The sequence below is a fragment of the Teleopsis dalmanni genome, chromosome 1 (genome assembly GCF_002237135.1).
Source record: "Teleopsis dalmanni isolate 2A chromosome 1, ASM223713v2, whole genome shotgun sequence".
NCBI classification, from domain to species: domain Eukaryota; kingdom Metazoa; phylum Arthropoda; class Insecta; order Diptera; family Diopsidae; genus Teleopsis; species Teleopsis dalmanni.
In genome coordinates this window covers 105,233,796-105,254,756 of record NC_051846.1, presented here as the reverse complement: position 1 = coordinate 105,254,756, position 20,961 = coordinate 105,233,796, and the positions used below count along the sequence as shown (strand labels likewise).

General features: G+C 32.4%; 1 protein-coding gene across 1 annotated transcript in view; it reads left to right on the top strand.

Annotated features, from left to right (window-relative positions):
- Positions 1 to 5,576: 5,576 nt before the first annotated feature.
- The window catches only part of LOC119669360 (serine/threonine-protein kinase ATM), a gene marked incomplete at its 5' end in the record, with an annotated part of 132,358 nt that continues 116,973 nt past the window's right edge, over positions 5,577 to 20,961 (top strand). Inside the window, 7 exon segments of the mRNA XM_038079219.1 lie at positions 5,577 to 5,751; positions 5,815 to 5,990; positions 6,042 to 6,168; positions 7,991 to 8,352; positions 8,417 to 8,558; positions 8,611 to 8,731; positions 8,789 to 8,939. Of these exon segments, the coding sequence (XP_037935147.1) occupies positions 5,577 to 5,751; positions 5,815 to 5,990; positions 6,042 to 6,168; positions 7,991 to 8,352; positions 8,417 to 8,558; positions 8,611 to 8,731; positions 8,789 to 8,939 (1,254 nt within the window).

The following is a 20,961-nucleotide window of genomic DNA, read 5'->3' as shown; positions in this document are numbered from 1 at the left end:
TAATTTTCGTTGTGTGAGCAACAGCATACGTTCTTATGACGTCCTCAATGGATTTGATTGCTATGTTACGATGTAGGTCTGCACTACGAATGTACCAGGGCGCAATTATAATATTTCTAAGTACTTTGTTTTGGAAACGCTGTATTATCATAACATTGCTCTTACTGGTGCATCCCCATAAGTGTATACCGTAAGTCCATACAGGCTTTAAAATTTAGTTGTAAATCAGGAGTTTATTTTGTGTCGATAACACGGAATGTCTGCCGATTAACCACTTTATCTGCTTATACTTTAGGTCAAGTTCTTGTTTTTTCTTTTTCACATGCTCTTTCCAACGTAGTTTAGCGTCTAAGGTTATGCTTAAGTTTTTCGCTGTATTCGCATAGGGTATTAGGGTATAGGGTAATTCATTTTCCTATATTTAATTTGCAGTGGGAGACCCTTTTATTTGTAAAGTAAACATGTACCAATTTTGTATTGTTAAGCTTAAGTCGTCATTGTTTCTTCCACTGATGAACATTATTAATGGCTAGCTGGAAAGTTTTAGTTGATTCCACTTCATTATAACTAATTTTCTGTTACTGGGATATCATTAGTAAACAAAGGGAAGAATAAGTATAGGACCAAGACCGTTTCTCTGTAGAACACCCGATTTAATTTCTTTTAGATTTGAGTAGCAGTCTTCTTGTTTAACTCGAAAATATCTATTTGTTATATAAGATTCTCTAAGATCACAATATTGTTCTGGCAATTGCATTCGTAATTTGCTCATAAGACCCACACCTTGTCAAATGCCTGCGAGGTATCAAGGAACACTGCCGAACACACTTCCTTCTTTTTCAAACAGTTTTCTATTATATTACTAATTCGATGGACTTGTTCAATTGTTAAGTGGCTGGTTCTAAAGCCGAATTAATGATTAGGAATTAAGTTTTGTTGTTTTATAGGATTTGATAGTCGCTTTTTAAATGCTTTTTCAAAAACCTTCGACAAAATGGGTAGCAAGGATATGGGTCTATATGAAGAAACTTCATCTGCAGGTTTGCCAGGTTTGGCTACCATTATTACTTCAGATACCTTCCAGAAGGAGGGTACGTGTCTCAGTTTGAGGCATGTGTTGTTAAGAAATGTCAGAACTTTGATGGCATTTTTTTTTTGGCAAGTTTTTTACAATCTCAGTTGTCAAGAGGTCAAATCCAGCAGCTTTTTTGAGTTTTAAAGACAATGATGTGTTTTATTTCCTGAGCAGAAGCTGGAGGTATGCTTATTTCGCTGTCTACTTTTATATTAGCCGAAATATTCTTTTCACCATTTTCTTTTGTAAAAGTACTTCTAAGATATTCCGAAAAGTGTTCTGCCTTCTGCTGATTGCTTTTTGCCCAATTATTTTTAAGTTTTAATGGCGAGGAGTGTGTCACTGGAGTGTGCAACACTGGTTTTTTGTTGCCTTCCAGAGTGAGTAGTGTGAATTCTCTTTGTACGATAAATTATCTAGAAATGTTTTGAAGGAGTCGTTTTTAAGATGTCTTTGAGTCAACCTTTTACAAACTTTATTGAACAGAGACTTATCTCCAGAAGATCTGGTCATTTGGCACTTCCGTCTAAGTTTGCGTTTTTCGGTAACTAATTGCTTGATTTCATTGGGATAGTTGCAGTCAGTACTGACCTGCTTTATAACGCGAGTACTATGTTTCAATTATTCCAACTAGGGATATTTTGTGTAAATTTTTTTATATCGCTTTCTAGGTGATGTTCAGCTTCTATGGCGATAACATGATTTATCATTAATTGATTCACAAGTGTTTTAAAAAGCTTCCAGCCGGTGAATTTTTAGCCAGAAAATACTATAGAACTGTAAATATTTAAAAAGATTGGGAAATGATTCGAGTTCAGATCAGCTCCATCCTTAATTACCATGAAGCTTTTAAAAACTTTTTGAAATAAAAATGTCAATAAGATCAGGTATCTTACTTGTATCTGTGGGCCAATAAGTAGTTTTTCTTATCGATATTGTTTCACAACCCGATTACTGAATAGCTTTTAGAAGTTCCGAACCCTTAGTCGTAATAAGTTTCGAACCCTAAAATGTATTTTTAGCATTAAAAATACATTCGCCACAAAGAATAAATTTCTCTCCAACAGCCTTTAACACTTTAATGTATTTTTCTTTGCCTATATTATGCCGCGGAGGGCTATATAAAGCAGAGTTCGGAATGTGGTGCACAAAATCGCACACTGCACTATGCGAGTGGAAATTATTTTTAAAATATGCACACGCACATTTGTGGTGTTAAGAAAAAAAATGCACGCACTCAAATTTGTTGTGCGATTTTAAATTTCACATCGCACAAAGCGATGATTGTGCACACAGATTCGTGCACACACATTTGTGCTGTGCGACTGATTTACAAAAATGTGCACAATCAGATGTGCGAGAAAATTTTATGCTCGCACCGCACTGTGCGACAAAAAATTCTCTCTGCACACGAGTGTGTTGCTCATATTACGTTTGCACAAATGTGCATAAATGTGCGATTGTACAAACGTGCACAAATGTGCGATTTTGCGTTTGCACCCAAGGGTGGTAAAAAATTACAGGAACTTCACAATTTTGTTTGAAATAGAAAATATTATTTTGTTGCAAATTTTGAAAAAATTGATATTTGCGTTCGTTGGGATCGTAACATATGTTAAAAATTGCATAAATTAACAAATATTTAAAATAATTATTTTTGTTAATTAATGTTAACTAAATATTATAACTGTCTTAACCTTATTTGTATTTTAACTTAAAATATTAGTTTTTTGTATATTACTTTGTGCATTTTTAAATGCAAATATAGTAAGTGAACTTAAAGTATTTGTTTGGAAAGTTTTGCACCAGTTTAAAAAAAATAAAAACATATTTTAGGAAGATTTTTTTATGCCCAAAAAATATGAAAGATTACGAAAGATTAGGAAAATATTTTTTTTTGAACAGGTAGCAGGTATTGGTATTGGTGTATTTGTTTAATAAATTTTGCAACAGTTTAAAAAAGATAATATGGGATGGTCACAAATAGATATTTTTCTTCTCCAGAAATATGTATTCACTTAGGTAGAGTTTCTAACATTCATTAGAAAACGCGAAAGATTAGGAAAATATTTTCTTGAATAGGTAGCAGGATTTTAGCGCCCTTTCTACTGTGCTAAATAAGCAGAGATATAATTTAAGTGAAAAAAATATTTCAGCAATGTTATTAATAAGATTAAATGAAAATTTATTTCAAAAAATATGTAATAAAAATTATATATTTTTTAATAAGAAATTAAGATATTAAATTATTTCAATAAATTCGTTAAATTTAAGCTGTAATTAAAGATAAAAAATTAAATGAAATCTAATAACAAAATTAATTTATGTTGTTGTAGAAACTTTTTAATTTGCTTTTTATAACCTTACTAACGAATCTTAGTGTACAACTTACTATTAAATAAAATTTTATGAAGTAGTCCAAAATTGATATATTTAATTTTTTCAAAGTACGATCCGAAGAACCGATCCTCTTTACTTATAACATTTCGAAACAAATACTCTTTCTCTATTAAATTCATGTACCTATTTAATATAACAAAGTTAATGTACTTAAAACATTGTGAAATTAACTTTATTCCCATGTTTTAAATTAATAAACCTTAAAATAATAAGTAATATAAGCAATAAATGTAAATCTAATAATAAATTCAAAATTAAAATATAAATACAAAATCATTTCTTCAATAAAATATTTCGCATTAAGACCAAAATTAATACAAATCAGTTTTCCGTACTATTTTGCTGCGATATTTGTGCGCTTTTAAATCATCATTTCACACAAATGTGCAGTAGACATTTCGTCTCCGCACATTTGGGTGCATTTTTATTTTCGAGTCTGCACACAAAATGTGCTCCTCGTATTCTTTTCTGCACACGTTGTGTGCGAGAGCAAGCTGGCTGCCGCACACACAATGTGCTGTGCGAAATAACTTCGGCACAAACACCGAATGCGTGTGCGAATTTTATTTCACTCCACCACATTCGTGTGAAATGTGCGTTTTGTTTGTGCACACAAGATGTGGCACTTAAGATGTGCACAAAAATTTTCGCACACCACATTTGTGGTGTGAAATTTTATTTAGAATCGCACAACATTTGTGCGTGGTGTTTTGCATTTTTGTGCACAGCACAGTGTTTTTTTGAACCCTGATATAAAGCCACTATCGTTAAAAGTTAGTGATCAGCTTCGATTTAAACTGAAACTATCTGGAGTTCAGGAGCTGTTAACTGAGTTCCTTGGGGATGTTTAATGTATCCTTATAGCTTTACCCACCGTGCGACTTTTTGTTGAATTGTTCTTGCTTATTTAATTTCTCCAAGATTAGCATAATGATTGCATTCTCAGACTTCAGATTTGTGTTTTCAGTTTTAGTTGTTTGTGCATTGGATTGCATTTTGGCTTCTGTTTGTGGACAGGATTCTGTGTACTCCATGTCTTTTACACTCTTGGCTGGAATGTCAACTTCATGCGTTCCGCTATTGGTTGGTTGCTTTTGGTTTCTTATAACCGAGCTTGTCTTATCTCGTAGCTTTTGCAACTGTTTTGCTACCACACATCCCCGATAGCTTGCTGAATAATTGTATCTCCTCAATTACAACATTTTGTCTAGGTTGTTTACCGCAGTAGTTTTTTGTGTGTGCAAAACCCAATTTTTACAATTGCAATTTTTACATTGCTGCGAAATTTTCAATTGTTTAACTGAATCTGCACCCATTATCGTATTTAAGATTTTTGATATTTTATAGAACAAAATTAAAAACATGTTTAACGGTTCTTTAGCTTTCCATTTTAGTTTATTTATCGCTGAAATTGCATTTAAGCTCTGCTTTTTTAAGTCTGAGACTACTGACTCCAAGTCCCACGTATGATGCAAATTTTTTATAATGACTTTAATCGGTCTTTTGGTGTCGGAAAGCATTTTTTGTTAAGATATGTTACTGACTTCAACATTAAACACGTTGACTTTGTAGACTCCGCTGCTAAGTAGTTTAACAGAGAATTGTTCTTTAACAATCTCAACCATCTTTGCTTACATCTCTCTATAATTATCAACATGCGATACCATTATAGGAGGAGGGCGAGGTGTACGCCAGCCTAAAATGCTAACAGTTATTGGGTGATTTTTTAATGATAACTGTTATGGTTCCTGTATGTCATATAATACATATTTTATATATTGCTTTCTTTTACACAAGTACTGTAGTCGTCCAATATATCGTATACCCAATTTAAAGAAAATATCCACAAATTTCTGTAATTGACTATTCCATATAACGAATACATAATTGGTATACTACAATTCTCAACAATTTAACAAATAATGAAGGAAAAAACTAACATACAAAAGATTTTCTTGCTGAAATATCTTCTAAATATCTGCAAAAATATTGTGAAACACTTAAAAACAGTTATTTAAAAAGTAAGTTTATAAATACAAAACCTGAACTACTGAAAACTTAGTTTTTTGTTTAACATATTTATTTGATTTTCCATTTTCAGTTAAAACTCAAAGCCAATAGCATGAATCATATTGAAAGCTCAGACATATTGGAAATATTATTAAAAATTATTTGTATCTTCAAATTATATGAAGCAAATGAAATTTTGCTCTCTTACATTGAAACACAACCTTTAGATGAACTTGTTAAATTTATTGGAACTTCCCTAATATATGGTATTTTTAATATATTTATGTGTATATTCTTGGACCTATATTAAATTAAACATTTAAAATTAGCTACAGAGATGCAATCTAACGAATTTGGGGATTGGAAATCTGTTGTTGAAGAATGCTTGACGTTTTTGGCTCTATTATGTTCAAGCAAATCGCATTATCAACGCGCGTTTATATATTTGTCTGAACATAACTTTAATATTAAATTAGATTTCGATGTTCTTACGTCACTGTTAAGGGTATGCACATTAAAAATTTATTTGATTATTCCAATTAATTTTAATTTACAGATTTTGTCCAATCAAAAAAATGTTGATTTTATGGTTGCAGAATGGTTAGTAGAAAAGTTGAAAGATTTGTTACAACATTACTACATGTCACAGGAACTTGTTGACAAAATTATTGGTTTTTTACCAGGTACTTATTTTAAATGCTATTTAAATAATAATAAAAATAAAAAAAAATTTTGTTGTTTAATGTATATATATTATTATTATTATAATTATATGCATTTTCTTAACTAAATAATGATGATTTTGCGGTCCTAAAAGCGAAAAAATTGTGTATAGTGGGAGCGGCTATGTGATTTCATTTTTATTAATATTAAATTTTTATTTTATTAAAAGCACATATAAATAGTGCTTATGGTCCTGATACTGTAATAGCTGATCATGCGCAATTTTCATTTCGTCGATTCCGTTCCGGTAATTTCAATGTTAAAGACCGAAATTTCGCACTGGGGGGCTAATTGTCGAAAATGTAGAAAAATAATGAAAATTGTTGAGTCCGACAATCATGTAATTCACCGACACTGTTTCGATTGCCCAAGAGCTAAAAAATGTACAAAAAAAAAATGGTTTGAAACCATTTGAGTAAAGCTAGATACAAAAAGAAGATGTATGGGTGCTACACGCGTTAACACAAAAAAACCCTTATGCACTGAATGCCCATCTGCGAATCATTACTGAATCGCAACGTGTAACGATTAAAATTTAATCAAATAAAAATTTAATCGTCACAACGCTGCGGGCACGGCTGACTACAGAAAATAATAATGAACACATTTCACAAAGGGAACACAAGCACAAATCACTTGAATATGTTAAATTAGAAGACACCTGTATCAAAAGTTATTAATTAACATTTAAAATAGTTAGAAAACCAACTCACAGAAATTCACCACCGTAGCAACAGAACTGGTGCACTTGAAATTTCCCGTAATTACATGAAAAATAATTTACTTACGTGTAAACTAATATATTTGAATAAAAGAATTATATAGGTACCGTGAGTTATTGTTTTGAATATTTTGTTGAAAATAAATAAAATAAACACTTTGACCGGCACATTTTGTTAAAAATAAAATCTAATATTCTACATCTCCTTAAACCGCTGATTAAAAATAATCGCTTCAACCTCGAAAATAGAAAGTTCTTATGTACTCAAATAATTATGCCAGCACTACTGTATGGATGTGTAACATATGGTACAGTAAAGCCTCAAACACTGCCATAAAGCAATTACAGATATCACAAAATCTGGCTTTAAGTGGCGAAGCTAGGATTGACTGCCATAAAGGTTTTGCTGGATTGGCAGGAAATCATCTACTATGAATTGCTCCCTTATGACCAACTCTACTCGAAACTGTACTATTAACAATTGGACCGTTTGAAGGAAACAACCGCTTAGAAACGGTCAGCTTTGAGCAATACGAAAGGAATTATGTTCCATTGGGACAACGCCAGGCCACAGATAACGATAATGATAAGGACTCACCAAAAGTACCGAAAACTTGGTTGGGAAGTTCTTATGCATCCACCTTATAGTCCAAACCTGGCACCAAGTGACTGTCATCTGTTCCTGCCCATGGTGAAGGACTTTTCTGGTAATAAATTCGCTTCAAGAAAGCTTGTGAAAATCGACTGTCTTAATTTCTTACCAATAGGGACGAGAACTTCTATAGGAGAGGCATAATGAAAGTAGCTTCAAAATTGCAACAAGTTATCGAACAAAACAGCGGAGATTTGACCTAAATCAGATCATTTTAATTGTGGTAAATGAGCCCTTAATTTCATGCAAAAATAATGGATTTCTTTTTACTTTTAATAGGTGAACTAGTTATTATTAGTTTTTAATGCTAAAAAATCACATCTTAAATTTCATATTATATTTTTTAAGCAAAAATTCTGTAAATTCCTATACGTTTAAGGTTGTTTAACAATGGTTTTATTATTTTCAGATGTTTTTACATATGTTCATAAATTTGATGTACTTGTACAAGATTTGTTAATTGCTCTTATGTCGCTTTTAAAAATCGCATATAAAAAATCATATTCTGTACCACTAAGTACAAAACTCGTGAAAATAGTTAAAGTGATTGCAGAAAAATCCACAAATTTAAATAAACAAAGCAGCGTTGTAAATATCTGTTTATCCACTGCAAAATTTTTACAACACCCATCGCTTAAAATACAGTTTGCAACAATTAACACTATAACAGCTTTAATGAATTCTAATTGGTCAAAAAATTTTAATAATAACTACGATCATTTTGATTTTTGTCAGAAACTATATTCATATATGGACTGGAAAAGTTTGCCGGTTTGTATACTTTCAGTATTTGTATAAAATAAAATATACATATTAAATTAAAACTTTATTTTAGATATCCACTGAAGATTTGATTCAGAATAGTAACTCAGTTTCGGTTCAAACACTTGTCGCTCTTTTATTATTTAGTGCTTATCATCAAGAAATTGCTTTTGAGGAATTGGCATATTTGTGCGCTTTGAGAAAATTAACTGAGGGTGGGTACGAATATTTAATAAATGATTGGTTATATTTTTTGTATGCTTTTAGTTGAGTTTTTGTTGCTGCAAAAAATATGTCTACATTATAATTGTAGTCTGGAGCAATTAACAAAATCTTATGTCACAAACTTAATACATACTTGGTTGTCCAAGCAGTACCATATATTAGAGTATGTTACAACTAATAAAATATGAATAATATTGTTAAAAAAAATTTTTTTAAATAGATTTCCTTACTTTTTATGTTATAAAAGCAGAGAAGAATTCATGCTCCAAAATGTAGCAACAATAGCTGCCGGGTTGTTAATATACGTCCCATTGCTAAAAACTGAGGACTTACCCAAAATTAATAATATTCCAAAAGATGAGTTTTTACAAGTAAGAATATGAATAGTATAAAAAATATAAACATTTTTATGTAATATCTGCAATCTTCTATATATAAGGTTTTAGGTTCTAATTTCAAAATGATTATTGTTAATTTTTATATTTTGTTCTATGCATAAATAAACTATTTACATTAATAACTAAAACTAAAATATGTACAACCGGCCATATTTGCGATATTGGCAATGTTGACCATGTTTTTCGATTGTATGAAGCGTCGAAATATCAAAAAAATTTTTTTTTTTACTTCTGATTGGGATATATCATTAAATTGTACATGATAATAAAAAGTATTAGGATGGCATTATTTTCAAAAGTATTGTTGAAAAACTTAATATAGCGGGTGTTACATCAAATGCTTTTGTGGTACTAAAAAACATCGCACATTCCACAATTATTCTCCAATTTAATGCTTATGACTTTTATATACATAAATTCATATATAAAAATTTATTTTTATAAGATCTATTGATAATAATTAAATATGATACACATATTAAAATAGTCAAAATAAAAACTAACAAATATGTTTTAATGGTATTATTTAATATTTACTTATTTCTACTTAAAATAAAAAACGTACATAAACACATTTGTTGTTCATATTGCAGCTAGTGTTTGTATGATATTTTACAATGATACTGTAGTGAAGGGTGGTTCGAAAAGCAAAAATTTTTTGTTTCGAAACACAAAAAGTTGCCTCTAATATAGAGTAGAAAACTGTAAGAAAATAATTGATTAAATCGATTATTTTTCAAAATAATTTTACAATTATTAGTACAAATACAATTAGTAAGGTTTAACTTTTCGTATTTAGTTTAGAGTTCAAAATATTAAAATAAAATAACAAACCACTGATATAATATTAACCTGTCGCCCAATATCAATGCAAAATTGATAAACCGCGCAATTTTCGCGTCTTTCTTCATATTTCAAAATGACGACATTTGCAAATTGTAACTGAAAATAAATGCAGTGCAAGTTAACACGTAATCAGCCACACTTCTATGTTTAAATAAAAATATCCGATGAATTATGTTTAAAAGCTCTCAGGTGAGAGTGTTGTAAAAAGCTCCCTCACATATGAAAGAGTTCAGTTCAATTTTGGCTCTGTAGTGTAAAACATATATTTAATAAAGAAATAAATAATTGATAATTGGTAATAAAATAATTGGCGCCCAACGTGGGGCTCGAATAAAAAAAGTTTAAGGGCAATAAATGTTAAATGTGGAAGTAATGCTGAACCAAAATTCAGCTCCAAACACACCGAAGTGAAAAAACACGTTTTGAGCAAATACTGCGTGCGGAAAAGCTTGTCTCAGCACGTTTTTTGTATTTTGTTAAACGCGATATTTAAATTATTAATAATTATAAAAGAAAACAACTAAGTCAATTTAAATTGAAAATGACTATAAATTAGTGGATTGATTTATTTTATAAAAATCCGAACAGAAATAAAAATTGTTGTACAGTGGGAACTGTCCACGAAGAAAGAAACATTTGCATTAACTTTACCTCTTTTTGCATTTTAAAACAACAAACAATTTTTTTATTACAAACAAAAAAGCATTGCAAACGTGCAGCTGAGAGGTGATTTAAAATAAAGACAAAAAATATTTAAAGTAATCAACATATAAACAATTTAAAAGAAAATAATTGAAGTGTGCTGGTGGTTTCAAAAGGTACACAGTTGTAATACGAACAAAACATAATATAACATTTGGAGGAACTCAGGGCGCGACCAGTCACTTTCGCGACAACAGGAGAATTTTTTTATATTATTCTTAGATATTTAAGATATTTAAATTTACAATTGTATTGCTAGAATTAAATAAATTTTTTGAAATAATATTATTTTTGTATTATTATTGTTGCGATAGCCCTCCGATAGAAGCCTATTACCAATAGCGGCTCTGCAATAGAAACTTAAACATATACAGGAACGCCATAGAGTTGTTCATAGTGAAAAAATGAATGAAGACCAGCTGAAAGCCGTAATTGAGGCTGCCGTTAGTGGTGCTCTTGCCTCACAGAGGCAAATCTTTGAAAAACAATTAGATGAGTTAAGTAAACGTCTAAATAAAGTTACAGTAAATACCCCGGATGTAGAAATCTATGAGGAAACAAGAATAATCAGTGGAATAAAATGTGAAGAATCACTTGACATTGTCAAATCTCTGCCTGACTTTGAGGGCAGGCAAGAAACTTACGTGTCATGGCGACAAGCGGCTCACGTTGCTTATAAATTATTTCAAAACCATAATGGGAGCTCGAAACATTACCAGGCAGTTGCCATTATACGAAATAAAATAAAAGGATCGGCAGACATGGTTTTAGCATCCTTTAACACTGTTCTCAATTTTAAAGCTATAATAGCACGTCTTGACTTCACATACGCTGATAAGCGGCCTATTTACCTCATCGAACAGGAGATGTCTACCCTACGTCAGGGTAACCTGACTCTTTTACAATTCTATGAACAAGTGGAACAAAAATTGACTTTGCTTACCAACAAAGTAATTATGACTTATGATGGAACCTTGGCAGCATCCTTAAATGAAAAATACAGAATGGATGCGTTGCGCATATTTATTTCAGGTACAAAAAGGGCCTTAAGCAACATTCTTTTCTCGGCACAGCCAACCAATTTACCCGCAGCATTAGCTCTGGCACAAGAAGTTGAGGCAAACCATGAGCGTTATAAATTCGCAACCAACTTCGCGAGGAGTCTGGAAGATGAAGCTCACAGAACTGAACAAAGGCTTCAAAATAATGAAAGAAGTATGGGCAGATATAGTCAGGTAAGCAATTACGTTAAAAGTAATCAAGTTGATAATCAAAACAAAAATCCATATTTTGTAAGACAAAATGCTGAAAAAAGACAAGTTGAAAAAATGGACGTAGATCCAACCTCATCTAGGACGAGACACTGGAACAGTGCCAAAACTCAAAGGAGTAATTATAATACGTCAGAGAAATACAACAACACTATTTTCGGGGTTCAATATAAGGACCAAAATATGAAAAGAAGAAATGACTCTGAAAGATTAACAGGGCAAAAAATGCAGAGAGTGAATTTTATGCCACACGAAAGCACTTCTCAAACACAAGAAATGAGGAAATACGAGGAATTAGCCGAAGAATCACTAATAGAAATTGATGACGATGCTGATAGTTTTGACCATGTTAATTTTTTAGTGGAAACTCCCTGCTACCATTCATAGAGCGGAATATTGCAGGGAAAATTATAAAACTGCTGATTGACACCGGTGCGTCAAAGAATTACATTAAACCTCTTAAAGAGTTAAGATATACAAAACCAGTAAGCAACACTTTTATAGTAAAATCAATACATGGTTTTAATGAAATCAAAGGTAAATGCTTCGTGAACCTGTTTAATATTAATAGCACCTTTTTTATATTACCCGATCTTACAAAATTTGATGGAATCATCGGCCTCGATTTGTTAACACAAATCGATGCAAAAATAGATTTTAAAAATAAAAATTTGAAGTATAATACGGGATCAGAACCGATCCAGTTTTTAAAATGTGCGAATGTAAATTTCACTCGAATTGAGGATATTAAAATTTCAGAAAAAGTTAACGAAAAATTTCAAAAATTATTAAAAAGTGAACAAACGGTATTTGCTGATCCTGACGATTTACTTCCGTTCAACACAAATATTGTAGCTACCATTCGAACTGAGTGTGACGACCCCATTTATTCGAAACTATATCCTTATCCTATGGGCGTAGCAGATTTTGTGAATAAAGAAGTGCGTGACTTGCTAAGAAATGGTATAATTAGACCATCTAGATCGCCATACAATAATCCAATATGGGTTGTTGACAAAAAGGGAGTTGATGAACATGGCAACACAAAAAAACGTCTTGTAATTGATTTCAGAAAATTAAATCAAAAAACGATAGACGATAAATATCCCATCCCTAACGTGATGGTGATACTCGCCAACTTAGGAAAAGGAAAATATTTTACAACTCTCGATTTAAAATCTGGCTTTCACCAAATAGTTTTGGCAGAAAGAGATCGCGAGAAAACTGCTTTTTCGGTCAACAGCGGAAAATACGAATTTTGTAGGCTACCATTTGGCTTGAAGAACGCACCCAGCGTATTTCAAAGGACTATTGATGACGTGCTTCGAGACCAAATTGGAAAGACATGTCACGTTTACGTCGACGACGTTATCGTATTCTCAAAAACAGAAGAAGATCACATTAAACACATAGCGTGGGTCTTGAGGAAGTTGAACGAAGCCAATATGAGGATTTCACGGGAGAAGTCCCATTTCTTTAAGGAAAGCGTTGAGTACTTAGGTTTCACGGTAACTGGAGAGGGTATTCGAACAAGCCCAAGTAAAATAGAGGCAATTCGAAACTATACTGAGCCAACGACATTATTTAATGTCAGGTCATTTATGGGCTTAGCGAGCTATTACAGATGCTTTATAAGAAACTTCGCCTCAATAGCCAGGCCACTTACAGATATCTTTAAGGGCGAAAATGGTAGAGTTAGCACTCACCAATCGAAGAAAAAACAAATAGAGCTAAACAACAGTCAGCGTCAAGCTTTCAACAAGCTCAAGAAAATCTTGATGTCGGAAGACGTCTTGCTCCAGCATCCAGATTATGGAAAACCATTCGACCTAACAACGGATGCGTCATCTTTAGGATTAGGCGCTGTACTATCACAAAGCGGGAAGCCGATAACTATGATATCGAGGACCTTGAAAGACAACGAAATGAATTTCGCTACCAATGAAAGGGAATTACTCGCAATTGTTTGGGCTTTAAAGAATCTCAGAAATTATCTATATGGTGTTAAAAATTTAAATATTTTTACTGATCATCAACCTCTGTCGTTTGCGGTTTCAGACCGAAACCCCAACGCGAAAATTAAGCGGTGGAAAGCGTTCATAGATGAACATAATGCCCAAATTCTTTATAAGCCAGGAAAAGAAAACTACGTAGCCGATGCGCTATCACGGCAGAACATTCATGCGCTTGAAAATATGCCTAGTTCTGACGCAGCCACCATCCACAGCGAATTATCAATGTCTTATGCAATTGAAGCGACTGATAAGCCAGTGAATTGTTTCAGAAACCAAATCGTCATTGAACGAGCAAATGTGACATCGACTCGTACTTTTATAATCTTCCGCGAAAAAACTAGACACTTGATCAATTTTTTCAATGAAGAAGAACTATTGGAGAGTGTTAGAGAAGCAATAAAACCTGACGTAGTAAATGCAATTTACTGTGAGCTACCAATTATTGCTTGTATCCAGAATGAGCTCGTCAAGGCGTTTCCGTTTACAAAATTTTGGTACTCCAAGCATTTCGTCATGGACATATACGATAAAAACGATCAACGGGACATAGTAACAATAGAACACAATAGGGCGCACAGGGCCGCACAGGAAAATGTTAAGCAGATCTTGCGCGAATATTTTTTCCCAAAAATGACAAAATTGGCCAACGAAATCGTTGCAAATTGCAAAACCTGTTCAAAGGGTAAATACAACAGACATCAAAAAAAACAACTAATCGGCGAAACCCCGATTCCATCATATGTTGGTCAAATTCTTCATGTAGATATATTTTCCACAGATGGAAAATATTTTCTCACATGTATAGATAAGTTTTCGAAGTTTGCTATAGTGCAACCCATTGCTTCACGAACAATTGTGGATGTGAAAATTCCAATTTTACAATTGATGAATATCTTTCCAAAAACAAAAACAATTTTTTGTGACAATGAAAAGTCACTAAATTCGGAAACCATCAGGTCTACATTGACAAATACCTTTAATGTGACGTTAGCTAACGCTCCTCCCTTACACAGTACGTCTAACGGCCAGGTAGAAAGGCTACACGGCACATTAATAGAAATTGCTAGGTGTCTGAAAATAGATAGGAAAATTGACGACACAGTCGAACTTATTATACAGGCAACCATAGCATACAATGGGTCAATTCACACCACAACCAAAAAGAAACCCATAGATATTCTTCATTCAGCTACACCTGAACTACAACAGGAAATAGAGAGCAAAATTAGAGAAGCCCAAGAAAACCAGCTAAAACAGCATAATAAAGCGAGGCAGAATAGAACCTTTCAAGTGGGCGAAACAGGTTTCGTCAAAACAAATAGAAGACTGGGAAACAAAATAACTCCATTGTGCGTCGAAGGAAAGGTGGAAGCAGACCTAGGATCATCTGTCCTCATAAAGGGAAGGGTGGTCCATAAGGACAACCTTAGATAATATTCTGTAGTGGTTTGCAAGGGCGAAGCGAGCTGATGCATTCACAATACTAATGTTCTAAGAGTATTCTCTATTACACAATTGTATGATTTTAAACTATTGTTTATATTTAACTATTGTTATATTTAATATATTGTTATCTAACTATTGTTATATTTATTAATAATAACATATTTTTGTTTTATATATTTTGTTAAATATTCCAATAATTGCTAACTTATTGTATTCAACGCAAAAAGAGACCGAGGACGACTCTTACTTAGCGAGGGAGGAGTTAACACGTAATCAGCCACACTTCTATGTTTAAATAAAAATATCCGATGAATTATGTTTAAAAGCTCTCAGGTGAGAGTGTTGTAAAAAGCTCCCTCACATATGAAAGAGTTCAGTTCAATTTTGGCTCTGTAGTGTAAAACATATATTTAATAAAGAAATAAATAATTGATAATTGGTAATAAAATAATTTACACATGAACTTAAACTCATTTTTCGACACAATAAAACAAGCAGATAGAATTTTAATCACAATGAGGAAGACTTGTGAAAATGTACAAACTTTTGAAGGGCAGTGTAATCGATTTTAGACACAAGGTAAATAAAATCCGTGAACATGTTGCAGAAAACTTAAAACTACCAGGGAAAAAATACGATCAATTAAGGGCCATATACAAATTACTAGCTGCTAAGGCAACGATACTGAAGAATCAGTTGATAATATCAACATCTATACCTCTCCTAGACGAACACGTGTCACAGCTGCATAGAATCATTCCAATTACGTTTGAACACGATAACAAAAAATTGGTAGCAAGGCCAAGGAACCACTATTTGATTTACAACTTTAACATGGATGCTTACCATTTAATGTCACAATCCGACCTAAATAACTGTCAGACATTAGCAGAAAAAGAATTGGTATGTGATGGCGGATAGCCCTGGATAGACGCAAACGATGATTCATGTGAAGTAACATCTCTAAAGCCACTCAACAAACACATTTGCAAACTTGACGAAACAAACGCTGAATTCGTATGGGTGAAACTAAACACACCAAACAACTGGCTGTTCAAAACATTCAACAAAACTGTCGCTCATGTTATGTGCAAAGCAAACAGATAGAAAATGATGAAGTTGCCATTACAAGGACTCATATCCTTAAAAATTGGATGTACTTTACGGGTCCAGGGAGCGACAATAACGGCACCAGATATAATAGAATCAAAATTTCAAGCAGACCAACAAGTTTTTTTGACAACAAATATAACAAAAATAGCAGAATTTAGCATGCTACCTTTAGATTCAATTGTCGTAAATCATTCCACACAAATTCTAGACAGCATGAAGCAGCTAAATGAAGTCAAGGCGGAAAATATAAAGCTGAAGGGTTTAAACTTTCATCATGTCAGTGGACATGCCTCATTTATTTTAGTTTTAGGTATCACTATTATTGTAACTTTTTATGCTATAAGAAAAAATATAAGGCAACGCGTATTAGCTACGCTAAATTTTGGGCCCCGGCAGAATGTTCAATCATGAACATAAATTATTACGTTATGACCTCCGGCAGAATGTTCAATCATGAACATGAATTTATATATTTAATTATTATAGTTTATTATTATAAATCCATTATCAGCTAAATTCTTAGAAATAGTAACATTTTTGAGCATCCGTATCTAAATTATTAAAATAAAATATATTCATAAAAACAATAGGAGGAAAATCCCTAGTGTTGAGACTTCCGTCCTTTTTTAACCCTTTTTTTTTACAAACAATAACAAAATGTTATACAGTCCATTAAAATTATATTATTATAACCTTGATGTAAAATTAATCTTAAAATATTTTTGTATAAAAACACAACATTGTTTTAAATAAAATCAGTAACTACAAAATACTCAATCAGTGTACTTCAATAATATAATAGTACAATTGGTGAACCAACTTTTAAAAGTAAATTGTGTGGTGGTAGTACTGGCAAATCAAGCGAATTTAAGAACTCAGTGCGATAATTCACAATCTCGTTTTCATCTACCACTGTGTCGATAGATTTTAACGAAAGGAAATTACCAGGTAGCATAGCTTGAATTTTGGAATTGATTTCATTGACATCTAAGTTCTTGGCAGCCAGATTCGCTCTACTTTGAAGCCATTGATGGTTCTGATAATTTTGATATATGTGAGGAAATACGCTTTCTATTAATTTCTTTTTCGAATTAACAACTTTACAAAAATTTTCTGGCAATTTAATAAAGTGCGTATTTTCCTGAAGACTTACGTTTCCATTAACAATATCAAGCAATTGTTTGGCAAACAGTTCTGCAGCTTAATCTCTCTGTAGTCCAACACGCATGTTTTCGGTAAATCGCAATATATGGACACTTCGCCACAAAATAGATGATTTAAGGCAAGCATTGATTTCATCAGCATAGGTTGAACGTGGAATAACTGGCAATGTTTGTCTAAAATCACCTGCCAATAAAATTAAAGCGCCTCCAAAAAGTCTATCGTTGGCATTTAAATCTTTAAGTGTTCGATTTAATGCTTTCAATGAATACTTATGTGCCATTGTGCATTCATCCCAAACAATGATGTGACATTTTTGAAGTATTTTAGCCATATTGGAATGTTTTTTTATATTGCATACTGCATTTTCACATGAATGTATGTTTAGTGGCAACTTTAGTACCGAATGGGCTGTTCTACCACCGTCTAACAATGTCGCAGCGATTCCAGATGATGCTAGTGCTAAAGCGACATTACCTTGCATCCTAACCTTTGCAAGAATGACAGAAATTAAGAAAGTTTTTCCAGTTCCATCTGGTGCATCCAAGAAAAAAAGCCGTCTTCTTTTGCCGCAATTACGTTCGAGACCCGATCATAAATGAGCTTTTGTTGGTGCGTTAAGATTTGTTCGCTTCTTGTAACAAATTCAACCAAATCTTCAGAGCTATACTGAAGTTCGCGCTGCATATCATTGTTAAATAGATCGGTTGCCAAACGATTTGGCGAATACAATCCAAATGATTTAAGTGGTTGATTTGATATAAGTAAACATAAGTCTTCGATCATAATCAAAGCTTCGTTATAAATTTCACGATTGAATTGAATATTTAAGTCATGATTTGTTGTTCTATTTCTATGTAGTATATCTTCACTCATTGAACATTTATATTTTTCCCACAATTCTTTGGGATTATTTGGAAAACACGTTGTCAACAATATGGCGAATTATTGACGAATTTGATGTGGAAAAGAACTTAATACTGCATCCCGGAGCGTGATGTCCCAATGATTATCGCTTTCCAGCAATTGCAATTCTCTACATCATTATATGTATTGTATAGCTGAACATTCTCAAATACTCATACGATGTTGGACCGCGTAGATTTATCAAAAGCAGTCTTTAAAAAAAACACTCTCGTTGTTTTGGATGAACAGTATATAAACGACCCAGTGTGTTTGCTGAAAATAATCCTGGATAACCATTGACTGCAACACCTCGTTTACGTGGTGCCACTTTTTTAAAGTTTTGTTCCATGTAAAATATGTTGGAACTTCCGAATAAAGTAAAGTTCTTTCGTATTGCCCAAAAATATATTGTTGTTTATTCAATTCAAAGAACTCGGTTAACGAAGTTTTTGGTGCTGTTAATGCCCTTTCTATTGCATTTTGTTCGTTGAAAAAAACACGTTGAACATTTTCAAGATGTATACTTAAATGTATTACAGCTGGATCTCGTTCGTGTATTTGAAAACCAAAAATTCGCCGTATGGCTTCGTTACTGCTGATATATCTGCCCATTTGGTAGCGTGTTATTTCATAATTTTCGTTTATATTTTGAACTGCAAATACTGTGACATGGACTACCTTTATGAACATATTTGCAAATTTATTTTATTGATTTTACGGAGCTACAAAATTCTACATTGATGTGCGCTTTATATATCTTGGATAACAATGGCGAATATGGCACAACCCATCTATTGTCTACTTCAACTTCATATTCCATATTTCTCAACTTTAGTGAAAAGGATTGGCATGAAACATGAAAAACATGTTTGGCATGTTTTATCTTTACGCATAATTTTAATGTCTCGTTTTTCAAACTGTTCGCCAACTATTACAACAGCGACTTCATTTATAGTTGGAGCGTTAAATCGTCGTGTATGTTCTCCAGCTGGTACTCTGTCGGCTTTGATTACAATCATGTAATTGTCATTTTGTAATCTGTTCGACACTCCTTTGAACAATTTCATTAACTGATTGTTCTCATTTACAAACGCTTCTAAAGATGCTGCTAATGCTTTTTCTGCATTTATTTCAATATGATTATAATTGCATCTTGCATTTACTCTATCTTCCTCACTGCCCATGAAGTAAATTTGCAGAAATTTGGGGTCCTCATCGGGCATCGATAGTAACGAACCAATTCTATGATAAACTTGACCTTGAATTTTGAAAGTTGTTTCAACATTGAAATTGTTGTTACTTGAATTTTTAACTACGTTTGTTGCTCCAAATGAGGTCATTTGAAAGCATGAATTAAATTTTCGAATTTTTTTCAATAATAAGTTTGACTCATATGTTTGCCAGCTATTAATGTTTTCAAGGGCTCGGTTGGTGGATTCAATGAAAGCAATACCACTTTTCCTGATGCGCAACATATTCCAGGTGTTTCATTTTTAAATTTTAATGCATGACAATATTCACATTCAATATTCATTTCGCCAACTATAATTTTGGGATGCGCTGAATAATCTATTACTGGATCAAATTCAAATGCAAGACGATTGACGATGACCTTGTCAATGCACGTTATTTTTGAATGCGCTCTCGATTTTGTCGCGTTCGTCTATGTCGTGATATATATTTAAACGCAACTGCACCATCCATTCCCTATCAGTGTCTTTGTTTCGCAAATGTTCCTCAGAACATTTCGCGTCTTAATCGCCTAGTTTGACTTCTCTGTGTGTATTTAGAAAGATTTGTCTTTGCATTTTTTCTTTAAGCAAAGCTACAATTAATAAGAAAAATATCTTTTTCCTCTATTCTAATTATTAAGCAAATGTATATACATATATCCAGTTTAATTTTTAATATACATATATTGAAATCTTTAAGTTAATCTAATAAATTTGTTTTATCTGAAAAAACAACATAAATAGTATTGGTGGTATATTAAAAATATCATCATGTGTCCATCATCATTTACAACTGTTCGCAAGCAGTTAAATTTGTAAATCCACAATTCAAAAAATATTTTGGATTTAAAGAAAAAGCTTTTTAACTTTGTTAAAGTAAAAAATGTAAACAAATTATGAAATCACACAATTTTATAAGATTCTATAACTTATCTGCGCAATGCCTAACCTTAGTATTTAATGTTCTTGACGGTATATAGAAGATTTAACAATTGCATACTAACAATTACTGTCGATTAATGGCACTTCATTCAATAATTTTTAATTTTCACAATCGTTATGATATTTTATTTTTATCGCTTTAACGAATAGCTATTAAATAAAGCGTCTAATAAATACCGCATTTTTTACTTTAAGATGCAGATCAGTAAATTTTTAAATGTTTTTCGTTTACTTTTTGTTTAAATTTATGAATAATTTTTTGCACTCGCGCAACTTACATGTATTCTCAAGAATGGTAGAATTAGGTTTGTGTGTGCACACAACTGTGTACAATCGCGATTGTACGTTTTGTTGTTGCATT